The sequence below is a fragment of the Anneissia japonica genome, unplaced genomic scaffold (genome assembly GCF_011630105.1).
Source record: "Anneissia japonica isolate Jap-2015-1 unplaced genomic scaffold, ASM1163010v1 scaffold573_len2283161_cov171, whole genome shotgun sequence".
NCBI lineage: Eukaryota > Metazoa > Echinodermata > Crinoidea > Comatulida > Comatulidae > Anneissia > Anneissia japonica.
In genome coordinates this window covers 2134066-2148883 of record NW_022719802.1, presented here as the reverse complement: position 1 = coordinate 2148883, position 14818 = coordinate 2134066, and the positions used below count along the sequence as shown (strand labels likewise).

Sequence of the window (14818 nt, the reverse complement as noted above, 5' to 3'; positions counted from 1 at the left end):
AAATAAAACCATGATGAAAATGCTTATATTTAGTTTCAAACACACGTGTGTGGCCATATATTATAAATAACATAAGCCCTATCTTTGTCGTATTGTTTTCATGGGGAGTGGGGTGGGGTGGGTATGGTAAATTATTAACCGTGAAATTAGGATTGTATGTTATTATTATTATTATTATTATTATTATTATTATTATTATTATTATTATTATTATTATTATTATTATTATTATTATTATGTTGTTGTAATGATGTTGCTTGTACTGTTCTTTAATTTTATTAAAGAGGGCCCTGAGTATCAGTTAACCTACTGGGCTAAACTAGAAGGGTTACCCTGATACATTGATACAATGGACTATCCCCCCCCCTGTCAAATATTGGGGGGGGGGGATATATCCCCATCCCCCGGGATCTACGCCTATGGTACTTATATACGGTGATGTATGCAAAATAGGCTTAAGATTGGACTTGCGACTAATCCATTCATTTTTATTGGTCGTTCAATTTCTAATTTCCCACCAATTTTCCCTCAAAAATCTATGCCGACCGATTAGTAACCACTCACTGTGCTGTAATTGGTTGTGTTGAGTACCCGTAGCAGGCGTAGGCGGAACGATTAGGCTAAGCCAATATTATCCCAGGAGGACTGATTTTGGCCGGCCAAAATCAGTTCACCGGATAACTTTTAGCGGTCCCCAGACCGATTTTGGCCTTGACCAATTTTGGCGTGACAAAACCTACCAAATTTATAACTTGTGGATGGCGACAGACCGCGGTGCTGTCTGTCAGCGATCTCTAATGTTCGTGTCTATGTATTAACGGTAGGTTTAGGACGGAGGTTAGCAAAAAATCTCCGCTAAAATCCTGTGAAAAAATATGCTACATTGATACGGGACGGAGCAGGGACTAGGTACATGCCCACACTGCTACCAAGTCCTCGCAGTCCTCAAAAAATATCCCGTAAATGCGGCATCTACCCCGTATAGAAATGTTTAACACCAGCTACCTACCTTTATTGCTATTGTTACACAGAAACAAGGATACTTAGTTCACTTACTTTATCCTAAAAATTACTCTAATAATATATATATATATATACAATACATATATAGTTACAATACCTCCTTGCTGGATTGTGCCTGTGGTGATGAGGTCTTTGGTTTTGGTTACAAGTGTTCCACAGCGTGGTTTATGGCTTTAATCTATTTCTGTATTCTTGTATTAATGTTGTATTACATGCAGCGTATGTATTATTGGATCATTCCACTTAAAAAAAAACCATTGACCGCGCACTCAATTCACTTTAATTATAAGTTTAAAGTCCTTGATTAATATAACCACAAAGTTTGATATGTTGGTCCAAGTCGCTCAGAGCCGATTTAATTGTGCGGTAGGAGCAGAACAATGACGGGGATTAAAGTGGGTTTGGGACAGAAGGAATGATCCCCCTAGCAAAATATGTGATGGTCATTTCATATCTTAGTGAATCCCAGTGCACAAGGCATACACTCTGGCAAATTTCCAAACAGAAGGTGGAGTAGGCCTGATTTGGAACGATTGTATCTTTGTGTTTTATTAACGAGGTTTTTACGGACGACCTCTTTCCTAATTTATTCTCATTCAGCTTATATTCTCCTTGGTTGTTGCCCCTTCTAAAACCCTCGTTTCAGACGGTTTAACCTTTGCCCGGACCTCATAAATGCAAGTCATGAATATTATGGAGCTTTCGATTGCACAACGACGGCCACGACAGAGAACGTAATGACGTCAGTGACAGTCATCTGCGCATGCAGAGAACGTCGAGTAGATTCTGCATCTGAAACGCAATTTGGCCAAATATATCTACTTATGCATGCGCAGAGAACGTAGGACGCCAGGTAGGACGGTCATGCATGAGTGATTCCGTTCTAGGGTCGCGTCGTCGCTCAAATCGAAAGTTGCCTATTGACTTTTTAATGTGCCTGTAGAGTACTATCGTTCTCCCAACAAACGTATAGTTGCATTTATTTATGTAGGCCTACCGTATTCACAATTTAATTATTCCACCCCCCCCCCCCCCCCCCCCCATATTTCTTCTTTATTTGTTAAATCATTTGATAACCATGCATATAACACTAGACATGCAGATAATTACTTAACTAAAGCTTTCCAAATCTTAGACGCAACTCAGCTTTATAATACTGGTCCCAAAGCTTTGGAATTCTCTCGATTTCTTTGACTCAAAATATTGTGGCTGAGACATGGGCCGATTAAACGTAGAAATAGAAAACCTAGAAATATAGTAAAAAAACGCTGAATAGTAATACTCGAACGTCGCGACATGCGGACGTTGGACTGGTACGAGTAGGTTAGTCTACAAACGTCGCCTAAAGTAATTGATTTTACCCGGCAAAACGAAAGAAGGAGACTCCGTTTTTCAGTCGTCTTAGGCTCTTGTTTTTTGACAAACAATTACCTTTCAGAGGTCAAATTGCTGTCAAGAATATGAATTGGCTGCTTCGCAGCAATAATGCGGCTGGTTAATACACTCTATGATACAGATTAAGAATCAAAATTTTCCCGGTGGAGAACCCCCTCCCCCTTTCTTTTTGGGGTTTATCGATTCATGGAAAAACTACGTATGCAACTTACTCAATCTTTTTTTATGTATGTATACACACACAAGGCCTATTTACTTAATAACAATGGGAAAAATTATCTGACCGTTTTCAAGTGGAAAACCTTGAAATTTGAAGAACTTACTTACTTTTAAGTTCTTCAAAATTCAAGGTGTTCCCCTCTTGAAAATTATTTTAATGAATCAATGAACCCAGAGAAAGGGAGGTTCGAGTTCTTCCCGGGAAAATGTTGATTTCTAAATGGTGGAAAATGAGATTTCCCGACTTCTGAAGTATTTTTTAATGACTTTAATTTAAAAGACACCTCAGAAGTCGGGAAAGCTCATTTTCCGCCTTCTAGGAAAACAAAATTTTCCCGGGGAAGAACTCACGGACCCCCTTTCTTTTTGGGATTCATCGATTCATGGAAAATTCGTATGCAACTACTCATTTTTTAAATATTGTTATGTATGTATACACACATAAGCCCTATTTACTGTAATAACGATGGGAAAAAATTACCTGACCGTTTTCAAGATGGGAAAACCTTGAATTTTGAAGAACATAAGAGTATATAATTAATGCTTGCGGTACACCACGTAGATAGTTCTGAAAAGAACCGTTGTTGTTGGTTGAGAATATCTCGACGTTTCGGTTGACTTGCTTCAACCGTCTTCAGGAGAATAATATCTGCAGAGATCTCAAACAGGGAATTACTTATATGTTTGAGTGATGAGACTTGCTGCTGATTAGTTGAAAACTAAACAAAGGCTGAGCCTACCAGTGAAAAGCTATACAAAAGCAAAAATTCACGGTCTGAATAGAAGGGCGGGGCGTGGCAAGAAAGCCAAGACAGTGGCATTGTTCTAGCTGGGGGAAGGAAAGCCAAAAACAATGGCATAGTTTCCAGTGTAGAGGGAAAAATTTGGCGGGAAAAATTTGGTTTAGGTCCGGTTAAACAGACATGGAGGTAAGCCTTAAAGTTCTTTGATCTCAGTATTTGACCTCCATCCACACACGTTTATTTTCATATTACTTAAGTATTTTTACCTATATTGTATGTTTAATTGTATATGATTTGATGTGTGTGGAAAAATTAAATAAACCAACAAGATATCAGTGATTAAATATACAGACAACCGAAAACAGCGCGCACAAACATCCTCCAATAGGGCCTATATATCACCCGTAAAATTATAATTATATTATTATATTATATTATTATATAATATATTATATTATTATTATTTTATTATATTATTATTATAATTTTTATAATTATAATTATTATATATTATATTATATATTATTATATATTATATATATTATATTATATTTTATCTTATATTATCATATTATATTATTATTATATACCTGTATTATTATCATTATTATTATATATAATTATTATATTATCATTATAATAATGATAATTATTATTATCATTATAATAATGATAATAATTATTATAATTATTATTACTACCGCCAAACTCATCCCATTCAAACAAACAGCTATTATGAAAATATTTAACGTTCGTTGAAAGCACAATTCGTCAGAGAGAAAATTTTTTTTATGTATTTTCTACATATTAGTAGACTCTTAAATCGATTAAAACCTCTAAATTGTCAAAATTGTCGAACACCGGGCCCTCCGCGATCCTCGGCCCCCAACGCCTGGCTCAGAGCTTTCGGCCCTTTTGTTACGCCACTAATCTTTTGTAGTTCCGCATTTACAAATTTCGCACCCACCCAGATGGGAGCCACCCTAGGCCCATGCATTGTGTTGAGCTTCGTCGATTGTCTTTGTCATTAATTTTAAGACTCCATAGCCTATTTATTTTAATAATAAATATTTGTATCTGTATTGTATTCGTTGATATACAATGTCTCTATGAAATCGAATATTAAGACTTCTAAAATTCTGCAAATGGGTCTGGTTACCTTAGCCGCCGGGCCAGTGTCCCCCAGGGCCTCCAGATCCGGCGTTAAGCCACCGATTAAGCGAAAGCATTCAACTCATTCTTTCCACCCATTTAAAACTTTATGCATTTACTTCCCTCAAAAAACGTGTACTTTATTTAAATACTTGAAATTTACACTCAAATCTATTTCCAATTAAAATACCTGGGTATACGGGCATACAGTTGCCTTTGAAATATGTAAATGGGCCAACCCAAAGCATAGGCTGATTCAAAAGGGCCCAACCCAACACTCCACCCAACCCCACTAAATTTTTCAAAATGAAAAAATAAATCCAGAGATGCCACAGTCATAAAATTTCGTACCTCTCCAGATCCTTGGCAGGCATAATGTGTATAGACCCTCTATCTGTAAAAAACCCTCCCTAGGCCACCCCTATTTCGAATCACTGGATCCGCCATTGCTATTTTTTCTTGAGTTTTGTATTGAGCAGCGGATATTTGACTTTTTGGCATTAGCAGCAAACTGAATTAAAAATTTAATATAAATTTAATGAAACTCGCAATTTCCAGGGGATCCCAAAATAGTTAAGGAAATACCCAAACAGCTAAGATCGGACCATAGGTCCCACCTTTCACGGATTATTGGTCCTTGATTACCAATCGCCCCCAGAAATCCTGATCCGCTGCTGTGAGACACCAACTTGAAATTCAGCAAGTTTGAATACCGATATAACAACTTCAGCTTCCGTCTCACACAACACGCTTGTAAACGTCTTTGGAATTACCGTACTTTTATTATATGTATATTAATACGTCGTTGTCATGTCGTGATGACACAGAAAGCTACGACTAGCAACAAACAATTCTGACCTTGCTAACTCTACTTGCAATCCAGAAGCAATGGAAGTATGAAAGTAGGCGAGGTGTAGTGAAGAATGGTGCACGTAGTGTTTAGTTGTAGTGAAGAATGGTGTATGTAGTGTTTAGTTGTAGTGAAGAATGGTGCACGTAGTGTTTAGTTGTAGTGAAGAATGGTGCACGTAGTGTTTAGTTGTAGTGGAGAATGGTGTATGTAGTTTTTAGTTGTAGTGAAGAATGGTGTACGTAGTGTTTAGTTGTAGTGAAGAATGGTGTATGTAGTGTTTAGTTGTAGTGAAGAATGGTGCACATAGTGTTTAGTTGTAGTGAAGAATGGTGCACGTAGTGTTTAGTCGTTGTAGTGAAGAATGTTGCATGTAGTGTTTAGTTGTGAAGAATGGTGCATGTAGTGTTTAATTGTAGTGAAGAATGGTGCATGTAGAGTTTAGTTGTAGTGAAAAATGGTGCACGTTGTGTTTAGTTGTAGTGAAGAATTGTGCATGTAGTGTTTAGTTCGGTATTGGAGCAAAATGATCGGAAACGATGGAACAGTCGTAGAAGGAGTAGGGAAAGCAATGTTGTTGCTTGTTACAAGTCAAGGCATGGCTGGGGAAACAGATAGTGAATTAAAACTGTCTAGTAATAAATATGGGCAATATTCATGACACCTGGCTATATCTATACATAACAAAACATAACTACAGCGTCCCAAATTCTTAATTGATGTGCTGTGCATACATTGCCCCAGACGGTGGCGTTCTGGGAACATTGCATCTAGGAAGTAAGTCAAATACTGTACATTACCAGTATCCACGCTGATATAATTTTTATTGTTTATCAATTTATTCAAAAAATGAAAGTAAGGGACACAAAACCCTTCGACAGAAAACAAGAAGTTGACCACATTATGATTCGCTGAAGACAGGAGTTCGGACTTCCACATCATATTTTTCATTTTGAAACGTATAATTCTTCAATTAGGAAACACAGTGGTGAAATTTAAATACTGTATATCATTTCCGAATTAATCTGTTAAACTGCAGCATGGATAGTAATTAATTAAGCAAGATGGGATAGAACGAAAAAAAAAAAGGTTTTAAATGTGGGTATATACCTCTACTGTAGCTGTACCAATTAAACAGTATCACAAACAAATTCAAATTGTTACATTGATTATGTTAACTATGTGAGGCATGTAATGAATGAATCATGTAAAAAACTTACTGTACATAATTTTAAAAATCAGAATTTGTCAGAAAGCATAGTTTCAAAACATTCTGAAACATATAGCTATACTATTATACCATAAACCATTTAATATCATTTTAATGAATTTATTACATTTGGGCAGGATTATTAAGACAATTAACTTCAACTGCTCTCTTTCAAAGATTGGTGAAATATCGAGCTTATTCATCTTCATTTTCTAAGCTTAGCAATTTCCATCTCTTTTAGCTTAGCAGCATTTTCCACTAGATTTAGGCCCACATCCAGAGGCTACAGGCTTTGTCTCAAGGTACACAAATGGATCCATTGTACAATCCTGTGAAAACATTAAAATTCACAATCAGTTGAAGCATTAGTTTTTTAGATATTTTATTTTACTTTTAATCTATACAATAAAAATGTAATACAAAATTGCAACAACATGCCAAAAAGTAACAAATTGGAGATGTAGCTTGGGGATAAGATGCTTGCCTTCCAATTGGCTTCAAATACGAGGGTTGTGGGTTCAAATCCTGTAACAGCACATCATTTTTTTTCTCACGACTAAAACATCTCCACTAACTGGTAAGCCTCATTATGAGACTTAAGTTATGTAGCCTTATTATCTTGATTTTGTTTACTGAAGAGGGCCCCTTAATATCAGTTAAGCTAAAAGGGTCACCCCTATAAAACTCACAAGTTTCTGTGGCTGGCAAGCTTTCTTGGCCTCTGATGGGCCACCAGTATTAAAGGTGAAATCATCTGCATAGCGACTGCATTTGAGAATTGTTGCCATGGTGCTGTCAACATAAGAAGGGCAATTCGCCTGTCATCACAAAAAAAGGCCAACTATTAATATAATTCAAAATGTTTAAAAGAGTACATAAAGCAAGAGAACTTTTTTGAACGATTTAAAGACCCCTCCAATTAAAGACCCCTCCAATTAAAGACCACCTCCAATTAAAGACCCCTCCAATTAAAGACCACCTCCAATTTTCCAATTTTCTGTTGTCCCATATTGACAAATGTCTTATTCTAATTAGAGACCAAATCTACTAAAGGCCATGGAAACCCATGTCCTAAAAGTGGTCTCTAATTAAAGTGAGACCCATATTTATATTTGTAGCAGGATGATGCTCTAGAATCCCCTACTGGACTCCCCCAATTGCAGCACCTGCAGAGGGAGGATGATCACTGAAAACAGATCGGTGTATAGAGGAATCCAAGAGAACTTTTTTGAACGTCGCCCTCTTTTGTCGACGCCATTACTAGGGTGGCAAGTTGGAAGATGTTTAAATACACGAACTATACTTAACTGTGATCAATTTTTAGTTTGAAGACTGCCAGCATTATTAAGCTGCAAAATAAAAAGCCGGATTTCTCAATGGTACTGTGTTTATAACCACACCGCATTGACATTTTAGGAGTAGGCCTAGGTGTAGGGACGACTCCTGGACTCCCCAGTAATGGTGTCGACAACAGAGGGCGCCATTCACTTTGGATTATTCTATATTTATTGGCTTTACCGTTATAAATTGCTGTAAATATTTATCAAAATATAATGTGATATCTACCACGTACCTTAAATGTTGAGGAAATATCCATGTTCAGGCTGTCTGGATGATCAGTTACAGTACCCTCATATATCACCTCACCGGAAGGTTCCTTATTGGCTGGTAGTTTGAACAACCGACACGTCACAGAGATGAACTTCATGTCACCTGCGAAGTGATAGATTGATGCTGGTTTTCTCAGGATATTTCATGGGTTAGTTGTTTTTCTTAAGCATATGAACATTCCCTAAACTGGATATGTGACCTTATACTTTACTTTATCATACTCTTCCAGTATTTAAATGTGGATAAAAATATGTGGTTAAAGAGGTGCTACTAGAATGTGCAAATATGTATACCTTACCTACAAGTTTGACAATCTCTGGATTTGTGATATCAATAGGAGCAGCTGAAACAAGACGTGGCGGAGAAAATCCAACCTCTTTTGCGAAGTTAACTAAATCCGTCCATGTGAGGGCGCCAGACAAACATTCACCTAAATAAACATTTAAAAAATAACACTATTTTATTCATTTGTTTAGATAGTAGCATAGTTATTCTTAAGAAGTATTGTCTGCCAAAAAAATCAAGAAAAATTTAATAAAGATTTTGAATAGCAAATTTGAAGGGATCAATTAAGAGGAAAAAAAGTGGTTATGCCCCTTTTCCCCAGAGTTTTTAACAATTCCAACAATCTGTATCTCAATTACTGTTTATTTGTTAAACACCCCTTTTGTGTCTTAGAAGATATCAGTTGCACAACATATTAAAATTTTAAAAAAAAAACTGTTTTCCCCCAGAGCCAGGTTTAAATCTTCAACCAGAGACAAATCAGGAAAAAAAGAAAAAGTTGTTTTTGCTGGCTTAGACATTTTACTACAAAAGCCTAAAATTGATTACCAAATACATAAAACATATTATTTAGCTCTCTCTTAATGGAGAGGTGAGAATTTTTTCTCATTCAAATTTTAATTGCATGTTTTATAACTTAAAATTAGATTTAATTATATAATTAATTTTTTCAATATTTTTAGATTATGACAGACAGTTGCATATTTAAACTGATGGTATAGCCACTTTGTGTGCACTGAACTGTAAAAAGATCTTTGTGTCATTTTTCTATTCTATGAAGTTGATTTTCCTGTGCAATACAGGTTATAGGGCACCATCTCTGAAGCTGTTCATTCTGTGTACAGTGTGACTCATGTGTATGCTGAAGGTCAAAGTACACACTTAAACAAAAAAACAAAACAAAAAAACAGGAAATTATCTCCCTATGTTCTACCTCATCATTAGCAATAGTAGTGCTGCACTGCAGTAGGCATAAATTCCCAGAGGCCCCTTCAGCTGCCACAAGTCTCCAGGGGCCTAGCTCAAATTACATAGTTACTAATCTAGAAACTTTAGTGAGCAACTTTTTTAATATATACTTTACCCCATAGAACTTTGTTCTGACGCAAGTCTTCTGAAACAGGCCTGTCCGCGTACACATCACTAAAATACAGCTCTCCTCCTTCTTTCAGAGCTCTGAAGGCTTCTTGCAAAACTGTTTTTTTATCAGGCGACAGATTTACAACACAGTTGGAACTGGAAAAAAAAAGCAATGTCTTTTATAGTATCACAAAAAATATTTATTTGTTCAACAGAAATTTAGTAGACTCACCAAAATTCTTATGTGAAAGGTAATGTAATTTCCAATAAAAAATTAAGAACATATTGCAAAATCATTTTGGGATACCAATTTCATACCTTCTCTAGGTGTTATTTACAATTATCAATATTTTCGAAGGTGTACAAACAGTACACTTTTTCGGTACCCCCTCCCTCCCATCTGAAAGTGTACATAAAAAATTATTCCCCATTTTTTTGTGAAGTTGACTAAAGTACTGTACTTATTTACTTAAAAATGTATATCATACCCATGGTTGCATTATAATTGGTCATAAAAATATATTATTCTCAATAATTTCCATGTTATATTGAATCAACATTTTCATGCACATGTAAAAGCGTACAAATTTGTCTACCCCCTTGCCTCTATCATACTGTTTGTACACTTGTGAAAACGTTGATAATTGTGAACACCCCCTCAGCAAACTTTTACCAAGAGAATTCAAGCAAAGGAAAAAATTGAAACTAGCAATTTGTTTACAAGTAAGAAGTAACAGAGGCGCCCTTCAGACCTGACTTGAGTTCACCTTGTGGAGTTGTAAAAATGATGCCATGTAAAGAGCTCAGTAATTGGACTAATAAATTCTTTAGGTTAATATTTTAATCATGAGATATGGTAAATGGGGTAAATTTTTTTTTTTTTCATGATATTTACTATTTTTCTCAACAGCCCCAAAATTAATCTTTTATTTATTTAAATAATGAATATTAGCAGGCGGAAGGTTAACAAAGCTCTTTCTCTATAAATGAACCAAATAAATCTGTTCACAGGATAATTTTCAGTGTATTTCGACTTACCTATTATCTTGAACTGTTAACAATCTTTTGAGAAGTTCATATGGAGTAGCGCCAATAAATATTTTGCATTTGAAACATGTACAGTCGGTGACAATTGTCAAGTAAAACTCTTGATTACGTATGTGAACTAAGCGCGAACATATTAGCGCAGTGGTAAGGGATTTAAGGTTGGTACGAGAGGCACCGACTAAATACAAGTTGATTTTCATTATAGCCCGTGTTTTCCGCAGCACTTATTACCCCATAAATTATCGGAAAGCAGCCATTTTGTTATTTTTTCCTGCTGAAACGAGATTTTCATGAGAATCAGAAAATTTATCGCAAAAGGCTCCGAATGCAAAAAATAAATAACCTTTGACCCATGTCAAATCACAGTCATGCAACAAATTCTTTTGGGTAGTTAGTTTCTAAGGCAATTAGTAATTAGTAGGCCTATGGGCCTAGGCCTAGTATCAAACACTTCATAATAAAAAGTAAGTACATTTTTTGTGTTTATTAAATATTTTTAAAAAGCCTGAAATGGCTGCGTTGGATGTCGAAGGTGCCTGGCTGGACCTAGAACTATCCATACCTATCATTTATTGTGCCGTAAAGCACACCAAACAAAGCTTTATTTAAACTTTACTTTTACTATTAAAAAGAAACCACTTACACAATTATATCAAAAAAATTTTCTTTAATACCAGCTTCTGTTAGCTTTTCAATGTAGCCAAACAAAAATTCCACATTGCTGGATTTGTGACCAAAGAGCTGACTGTGAAAGTCTTTGTATTTCCTGGCAACATTTAGCTGCAAAAAATAAAACCCAGAAAATAATACAGCATGATATTTAAAATTCTATGAAGTGCACAGGAAAAAAGCAGTATCAGTGGGAGCTCTAAGACAGAAATAAATTCAGTTGAAGGGGAAAATTCATCCAACTGAGGATTCTTACCATTTTAGGTGGACAGTGAAGAAGTTCTCTCAAACCTCAACAAAAAAAAAAAAAAATTTGAAAAGTTTGGGCCATTTTTATGGTGTTTAGAAATGTTATAGAAAATATTATGCTCATAGATTATTATTTTGGCTTTTGGTTTTAAAAAGTCATGGCCGGTGCTTGGTCCAATGAGATTTAAGTTCCCTTCTGTTACTAGCGCAGTGACAGCAAAAGGAAGACAATTTATTTTCTATTTTACTATGTTGTACATGTAAAGATTGGTTGGCTGTTCGATGTGTAAGCGTGTGTGTACAAATTAAAGACACGCGAGCTAACTCCAACATAAACTTTATTGATTAAATTGGATTAGATTCAGCTATGCTGTTTACAGAACGGGGAGAGAGAGAGATTGTGTTGCTATGGACTTGTTGTATAGAATATATATAGAGGGTGCCATTGCACATTTAATTAAAGACCACTTCCAATTAAAGACCATCTCTAATTAAAGACCTCTTTCTGTGGTCCCATATTAACAAATATAAATATTATTTTAATTACAGGCCAAAGCTGCTAAATATGGAATCCCCTGGTCTCAAAAGTGGCCTTTAATTGAAGAGAGAACTGTATTTCAATAATAAAATTACTCAATACTTTGTATCTCTAAACCAGTGACAGATTTAAGGGGTAGGGGGGGGGCCCAGACAGCTTGGGATCCCCAACTAAAATTTTCAATATTGAAAAAAATTTAAGAAAAAAAAGAAAATTATATTTAAATTTTTGTCTGTGAGTGCCATACCCGGCCATCTAAAAGTTCCGTAATCATAAATTGGTATAGATCTCCATTTACAATTTCTGGATCCACCACTGTATGCTTATCGCATCTGTAATCTAAAAGAAAACTTATTTGCCATTTAGAGAGTTAGCACACACAATGTTTACATATGGTTCAAAGATTACATCTTCAATATTAAATGACCTTTGACCTGTTATACCTGTTCGTCTGTCATGTCAATTCCGGTCACATGACCATTTTCACCAACCAGCTTACTCAGAAGGTAACAGTCACGCCCAGCTCCACTTCCAAGGTCCAACACTTTAGCACCTTCTAGACATGTAGGGATACACAGCCCACAGCCATAGTACCTATGAATGAACATTGAAGTTAAGTTCAAACAGGAATAAAAGCAAGCCTGCAAGAATAGCAAAACTACAAACTAAAAAAATCATTTCCAGGCATAAAAAACCTTTAAAATATCCATCAATAAATTTTAATAATAGTCCTTTTGTTTGTAAGTAATTATTATTTCATTATCAGCCCTGATAGCGAGAGGTTGCAGGTTCGAATCCCGCCAGACATTTTTTTCATACAAACTGATGTACAGAACATTTTGTTGATGTGCTATGCTTGATACGATTATTACAAGTTCTTATTCGAGCACTTTTGTTATTATTCTTTACCTACAGTATTTGTTTATAATATTATATTACTTGTTATTAAAAACTAATAACATTGACAAATACTGTTTTTTAAAAGGAAGTGAGTTTTGGTATCTTTGTGTTGCATTCTCTATGGAATCATGTCGGCACTACTTGACAAATGTTTAACAATAATTAAGGCAATGTGTAACAATGTGACATCTATTATACAAAGCACTTAAAAGCATAACAATTATTTTTCGCCCATCATCCTACAAAAGGCCTGCCAGAAGAAATTGTGAATGTACTGTATAATCAATTAATATCTTCAAAACTAAACTTGATATCTAAAAAAAAAAAGGAACTTTGATATTAAATTATGCTTTGTCATCATGGTGGAAAACCCTTTCAAAAACGGTATTATAGTAAAGTTCAATTATTTTAAAAAAAGAACATAGGCATTTATGGTAGCCTTCACTGTACACTCTGTATACCTGTATATGTAATTTTAGTACTAATGAGAAGACATGTACAATTCATACCGATTTTGAACCTCTTCATGGATCTGCGCCAAAGCATCCCGAACGTTCTTGGACATATTGAGAGGCCGGGTACAGCATACGGGTGTCTTGAGATCGTCAGAACTTTTCAACACCTTTCCATAATAGTCCTTCACATCGGCAATAATCTGGTTTCCTCCATTTGCTTCAGTTGTAGTCGCCATATTAACAAATGTGCGAATCTGGAGATATTTAAAAAAAAAAAAAATAAAAAATCTACAATAGCACATTATAAAATAGCCAACCACGATTTTCAAGACTTTGGGTAGATCTTGTTTGGGCAAGACAAAGTTTGTTTTGCTTATAGGCAAAATTCAAATTTTACCAATATTCTTCTTTTTTTTTTTTGGCTTTTTTTGATCTCAAAGAGTGTCAATACTGTAAGCTTGTACACATGATAAAACACAAGGTATGCATCACATGCATCAACTATGGATGAACGTTGAAACAGAATTTTCAGAAATTTCAAGACACAGAATAATTAAAATGATGAACTTAGGAGCTGTCGCATTGTAAGAGATTAGTCAATTTTAATTTGTCATTTTCATTAAACTCCACTAGTGGTAGACTTAATTTTGTCCACTAATATATCAACAAGATCATGTTCATGACATTGCATTTAGTTAATCAAATATTAGTAGTGATTGCAATATTGAAAAGTATAATTACTGTACATTAACATTTGACAACATTGTACACATAAACTATAAAATAAATTGGTTAGACATAATTAAGCAGCAATATTTTCAAAATGCAGTAGACATCAATTCCTACTTGACGTATTTCCGAGCAGTAAAGGAATAAATAGGAATTCCCTCTTTGACAAATAAAATATTTAAAACCGAAGTTCACAAAGGTGAAATAAAACTGTGTTATAACATTCAACAAGAATCTGGTATCAAACCAACTGTGGTTTCAAAAAGCAGCTCTCCACAAAGAAAAACGTATCACCTTATATAAGCCTTAGAATTCCAGAGCATTCTAAATAAATTATTTTAGTCACATTGCATCATAATCAGCCAATAGGCTATTGCCTCTACAGTACACTTCAATATCTAGAACCTTCTAAACTTTACTCTTGGATACGGTGATACCTAATTACCAAAAGTGGTATATACTGACTGTTTGGTGAAATAAATGTTATTCTAGAACGTTCTATGTATTATGTTACACAAGGGCAAGGAATATTACAGACACCCTTCTTATGGGACACTCACCCCATTGAGGGGGTCACTTTTGCATTAAAACAAGGAAAATTTATTTGTTAAAAACTACAGGAAAACCTAAGGGAGCAGAGACACTACCTGATTGTGCAGAAAC

General features: G+C 35.2%; 1 protein-coding gene across 1 annotated transcript; it reads right to left on the bottom strand.

Annotated features, from left to right (window-relative positions):
- Positions 1 to 5441: 5441 nt before the first annotated feature.
- On the bottom strand, positions 5442 to 13675 carry LOC117111014 (arsenite methyltransferase-like; the record flags this gene model as incomplete). The annotated part of the gene is given in 8 exon segments (XM_033253873.1): positions 5442 to 6921; positions 7282 to 7410; positions 8166 to 8305; positions 8502 to 8633; positions 9573 to 9724; positions 11259 to 11395; positions 12515 to 12665; positions 13481 to 13675. Coding segments are annotated over 8 exon segments (1123 nt in total), but the record flags the coding sequence as incomplete, so codon positions are not given.
- Between the last annotated feature and the right edge of the window lie 1143 nt (positions 13676 to 14818).